Below are 6,015 nucleotides of genomic sequence, written 5' to 3' on the forward strand. Positions count from 1 at the left end.
TCCGCCCTCACCCGCTGCCCGGCCCGGAGGCCTGTTGAGGATGGCAGTAAGCCTTTGACGGTGAAACATCGAAGAGGATGCCAAGAGACAAACCCGCCAGCAGCTGGGAAGCACACCCTGCGCCGGGGGCGACGGAGGGCTAGGCCCGGCTGCGGCTCTGCTGCGGGTCGCGGCTTTACGGTGTGGTTTGTGTCCCTCCTTCAGGACTGCGGGAAGCGCCGTGCGCAGCGAGCCTGGGTGAAGCACCCTCCTGAAGCGGGGTCAAGGTAGAACGAAGATGTTTGCTCCCAGCTCTTAAATTAGGTTGGTTTGGTTTTTTTCTTGGAGTCTTAAAAATCATGTGTGGTCATTCGTAACTTTAAAAGTAATACCACCTCTTCGGAACGTCAAACCAGAGCGCATGCTTGAAAACCCTCCAGTAAGAATAAACTGTACACTTCTTTTCTAGACGTAACTACCGGATAAATTTCTAACGATGAACAGCATTGCCAAAAGCCTTTTGAAATCCGTTAACCGCGGCCGAGCTGCGTGGCTGAGAAGCAGCTCTGCTCACTCCGGAAAACGGCGCCTTCGGGAGCTAGTTCTGGGAATAGAGACGAGCTGCGATGACACCGGCGCTGCTGTGGTGGACGGTGCCGGCAACGTTCTGGGAGAAGCGCTGCACTGTCAGAAGGAAGTCCATTTGCAGTGAGAATATAATTGTCTCGGGGCTTTGGCCTTAATAATGATTTTATTGCCTTAATAATGATTTTATTGTTATTCTTACTTGTAATACTGTCCGTGCAAGTCCTCTCCTCCAGAAAACTCGGTAAGAAGTGGGTAGGTGGAAAGACCTGTCTCTTGGGCCACACTGCATTCTGCTTGAGATATTATTAAGGGTGAGGAAAGAAATGCTGTGCATTTAACAAGTTTCCTCTGGTATTTTCTTTCAAAAAGAGACAGGTTACTTCTCTAGCTTGAATTAAAGATGAAATCATTATTACTGTTAAAACCACCAAATGTCTCAAATTTTTTAGGGGAAAATCAGATACAGGCATTGGTGGCTAAGTACATGAACGGACAAGTGAGGGGTTGTGGATATTATGTTACAGACATTGTTTTGGAACAACGTTGAGATACATTTAAGAGGTACGTGTACCAAAAAAGGGCAAGTTACATCCTTTTCTGACCCCCCAGTGGTGACTGCTTTCTTCAGTGCATAGATGCCCTTTACACTAAACAAGGCATTTGAGAACGTACTAAGGAAATGGGCAGGATATGGCAAGGTTAAGAGGTGTTTAAAATCTATTTTTATGCCATTCTATCTGTTACGAAATACAAATGTATTGTAACTCTTTGTTTTTACTAGAGCAGGTGGAATAATTCCTGTGGTGGCACAGCAACTTCACAGAGAAAACATCGAGCAAGTAGTAAAAGAAGCGCTTAGTGTCAGTGGAGTTTCTGTACACGAACTTGCAGCTATTGCAACTACGGTAAAACCAGGACTTGCACTAAGCCTTGAGGTGGGGCTGCAGTACAGCCTGAACTTGGTGAGCAGGTACCAGAAGCCGTTCATACCCATTCATCACATGGAGGCTCACGCACTGACCATCAGACTGACCCATCACGTGGAATTTCCCTTCTTAGTTCTTTTACTCTCTGGAGGCCACTGCATCTTGGCAGTAGCACAAGGAGTTTCAGATTTCCTTCTGCTCGGACAGTCCATAGATATAGCACCGGGTGACATGCTGGATAAGGTAATATTTCCTTATGTAAGTGAATCTAGTTTTTTTTTCTTTTTATTGCACTTATACTACATAATGGTAGTATTATCATCAGCCCAAGGACAGTACTACGATGCAGTATGAGCTTTACTTAACTTTTTTTTCTATTTTGAAATACCATAGATTTAAGACACAAGAGGCTGTTAAAAATCTATGCCTAGCATCAGATGTAACATATGTCAATTAATTGTATTTTTAGCAAATGGATAACATAACCAAAACTGGCGTTGGAAGTTTCATTGACACCCACTATACAAAGGAGTTGTATGAATTTGAGAGGATTGATAGTGATATTTTAAAGGATGCTGTCAGGTTTAAAACAATACATGTTAAAACATTTCTTACCGGCTTTTTTGTACAGTTTGAAAAGCCTGGTTTGGCTTTCAGAATCTAAGTTCTCTGGGTCACTGAATACATTCTGTAAAATTGATTACTTACAGTTTTGTTCTCAAACACAAGCAGAGTTTTTAAACAGTATTTGTGTGTATTAATTAAAAAAGTGGGGCAGCGAGTGGAGTCAGAAGGGGAATTGTTGAAAGTTGAAACCAACTTTGTTCCTGTTTATCTGGTAATACAGTATGGCAGCCCATGTGTGTCTCCTATAGCATAAAAATTGGGTGATTGTTTCCTGCAAAATTCACTGATCCTCATGTTTGCCCAAATTGTTCTAGAATTGCATTTCTAGTTGCTCCAGAAAAAAAAATAAAATCCAGCTGGCGTATGTCTTGTCTTATTGTGTGCCCTGTTCATCATTTCACGTTGGATTGGATTTTGTGATGTCTAATTTTACTCCACGGACTACAATACAGTGATGCAGTTACAGGAGGAATTAAATTAGCTCTCTATTCCAAGTCTGTTGTTTATTATCTCCTTAGGTAGCAAGAAGACTGTCGTTAAGAAAGCACCCAGAGTGCCACAGCATGGCTGGGGGGAAGGCGATAGAGCACTTGGCTCAAACTGGAAACCGGCAACAGCACACGTTCAGACTTCCCATGCAACAATATCGTAACTGTGATTTTTCTTTCTCTGGACTTCAGAACCTTGTCAATAAAGCCATTATACAAAAAGAAAAAGAAGAAGGTATTTTGAAAGTCGGATATAAACCATGTTTTTGATGACCTATACTCAGGAAAACCCATCTGATCATACGTTTTTATAGGTATTCAAGAAGGTGAGATCCTATCCTGTGTTAAGGATATTGCTGCTGCTGTACAGCATGCAGTGGCTGTTCACATTATCCAGCGAACCTATCGAGCCATGCTGTTCTGCACAAAAAATAAGATATTATCATCAAAAAATGCGACTTTGGTGGGTATACTTTTTTTTTCCCCCTTTTTATATTTGACTGTATAACATCGTTTGAAGATGCAGGTGCCTTGTTGTACTTCCTTCCTTGACAGGTGAGGAAGATGTCAGTATGTATTACATCGTTAAAATACCAGGATTAAAGTAATAGTCATATAAATATTTACAATGAAGTCTTTCATGGTTTGGTTTTAAGCTAGAAAGAGGTTTTCTTGCCATCTAATCTGACCTTCCGTCACAATTTAGGCCACATAATTTGACCTAGTGCTCCCCAGTGCTCGACAGCTGTTCTACTTATAACATGCTTTTATTCAGGAATCTCTCTTAGCATAATAAGCTCACTTATCATACTCTTTTCTGATATATTTGCATCTTCAAGGATACATTTTAATCTTCAAATGCATTATTTATTGCTGTCTTCAGAACCTCATCTGATAACCTCTTTCTAAATAGGATGTTAGTTGAGCGTGACCCATCACTACTTTCGAGTTAATGCCTCTCTTCTTGAAACTGCTGTCAGGTTGTATCAGGAGGAGTTGCAAGTAATCAATATATCCGAAAAGGTCTACAGACTTTGGCAGATGCAAATCATTTTGCTTTTCTGTGTCCTCCTCCAAGACTGTGCACCGATAATGGTGTTATGATTGCATGGTAAGAGTTGTTTCTCTTTGCATATTTCTATAATGTTCTTTTAAAGCTGACATCAGAATCAAGAATTTCTGTTTATGGTGACTGAACCACATACACATATTCAGCCAGTTATGACATACGTTTTTACATAATTGCTTTCTTGCTTAGGAATGGCATTGAAAGGTTACGTGCAGGACTTGGTGTTTTACATAGTACTGATGGCATCCGCTATGAACCAAAGTAAGTGACTCAATTCATTCATGGTCTGTTTCTTCACTTACTCACTATGGTCAATGAAAGGGGAAGGAGGTGTAGACGAAAAAGAGCAGCAGAAGCTGATGAGGAGGGTCTTTGTAGTGCATATAAGGTTTAAAAGTTACCAGCACTTCCTTATCAACGTAGCTGTGAAATACAAATGATGGAGCCTGGCACTTATGTTTGTTTTGGCTCAGAAACTTAAATTACCATACATCATCACAGTTCTATGTATTTTCCTATTACCGTGGTGGTATGGGAAAACTGGAGCAAGGTAAGCTGTAATACGCTCCCCCTAGCTTCTCAGTTACTGTAGGCATAAATCAAAATGCTTCAAGTCCAACTGTGTATTCATAATGAGCAATTGATTTAAAAAAAAGAACTTGACGTACAAAGTCTGGTAATACTTTTTTTTTTTCTTTACTGATAATGATTTTTTTAATGACTTGTTAGGTAAGACTTGTTCTATGGATTTAAGTAGAGCCTAGGCTTAAGGCCAAACAAAGTTCTGGTATTTCAAAAGTACCAGCTGGTCTTAAACTTGACATTTTTTTCAGGTTTTTCCCCTTTCCACTTCCAGGAAAACAGCCTTGGAAGGTCTCAGGACAAAAAAAATTGTTTTATAATTTTGACATGAAAAATGATAAAATATTCTTCTTCAAAAATAACTTGCTGTATATATCTTGGTGAATAAAATACTAAGTTTTATTTGCTGTAGACTGTACATTCCTTAAGATTATCACATAGATACCTGTGAATCTCTAGTGTGTCTTGCATTCATCAGTGACATGTAAAATGAATTGTCAATTAAAATCAGAATCTAAATAAAACAACGTCCCCAAAAGATGGCTTTGAAATCACAACTGTGTTTCCCTGAGTTTGGAATAGCTACAAATGAAACATTTCCTCAGTGTAAAGATGTTTCTAGGTACAGCTTCAGATGGACCATTTTAATGGTCACACAGTCTTACAGCACAGGGAATCTGCAAAAATACGGTGACTCCCATGCTCACTATAAAAAAAGTTTGTGAATCTGCACATCTGTGTGATACGGCAATCATGTTACTTATTTTTAACAAATACATAATTTTATTATTTTCTAGAGCTCCCCTTGGAATTGATATTTCAAAAAGAGTTGAAGAAGATTCCATCAAGGTGCCAAAACTAAAAAAGAAGATACAATGGTTGGCATCTTAAAAAGTAACTTAGTAAAGTAAATGCAGCTGTAAGTTGTTCAATAAAAACTGTTTCAATACTGTTACATTTTCCGACAGTACTTGGTTTACAAGTGTTGAAAAATAACTTGTCAGAGAAATAAATGCTGTGTGGTATCACCGAAACAATTCCAGTCTACAAATGTCTAAGAGTTGTAGGTATTAAAACAGTAACAAATCTAAAAGTGCACTTTCTAATAAAAATAAATGTACACAAATGAAAATATCTCCAATGTTTACACTTTATAACTTCTTATAAGGTTGTCCTGGTTTCGGCAGGGATAGAGTTAATTAGCTGGTACAGTGCTGTGTTTTGGATTTAGGGTGAGAACAAAGTTGATAACGCACCAATGTTAACGGCTGAGGTTAAACCACAACAGTCCTTTTGGCGCCCGTGGGGCTCGAAGGGTTCGAGATAATGACAGGTTTGATTGGAATGTGCTAGATCGAATTTATACCTGTTATAGCTGTTTAGCTATTAATTGGCAGGCTCCTGTGCTTGCCATGGGGCTTGCTTGCCTTACTGTACATTAGAGTCTAATGCTCGTTAGTGGCTGCTTTTTGCTTTCGCTGCTTGCTGTACTGCTGTGCTGCTTATCATCATAGAATCATAGAATCGTTAAGGTTGGAAGAGACCTCCAAGATCATCGAGTCCAACCGTCAACCCAACAACCGTCATATTCTACTGTGCCTGGGAACATTTTGATAACAGCAATGGCGATGTGCCTGGGCTGGCAGACGGCCAGGGCATCGCTGCTGTTTCTGTGCTGCTGTACTGGACAGGCTGGAACTCCAGTGTGAACTCGAGTCGAAGGGACTGTGACGTGTGGATGAGTCCATGCGGGAGC

The 6,015-nt window shown here is 40.1% G+C and overlaps 1 protein-coding gene across 2 annotated transcripts; it reads left to right on the forward strand.

Moving 5' to 3' along the window:
• Positions 1-304: 304 nt before the first annotated feature.
• Positions 305-5,326, forward strand: OSGEPL1 (O-sialoglycoprotein endopeptidase-like 1). Of its 2 annotated transcripts, none has more exons than XM_009334974.1 (7): positions 305-687; positions 1,349-1,736; positions 2,639-2,843; positions 2,923-3,071; positions 3,589-3,719; positions 3,867-3,938; positions 5,057-5,326. In XM_009334974.1, exons 1-7 carry the CDS (start codon positions 476-478, stop codon positions 5,148-5,150), a joined length of 1,251 nt encoding a protein of 416 aa, XP_009333249.1. In that variant the 5' UTR covers positions 305-475; the 3' UTR covers positions 5,151-5,326. The 2 variants fall into 2 exon arrangements, with proteins under 2 accessions (XP_009333249.1, XP_009333250.1); XM_009334975.1 differs by having other exon boundaries at positions 523-687; positions 1,354-1,736.
• The last annotated feature ends 689 nt before the right edge of the window (positions 5,327-6,015 follow it).

The sequence above is a fragment of the Pygoscelis adeliae genome, unplaced genomic scaffold (assembly GCF_000699105.1).
Source record: "Pygoscelis adeliae isolate BGI_AS28 unplaced genomic scaffold, ASM69910v1 Scaffold212, whole genome shotgun sequence".
Taxonomy (NCBI): Eukaryota; Metazoa; Chordata; class Aves; order Sphenisciformes; family Spheniscidae; genus Pygoscelis; species Pygoscelis adeliae.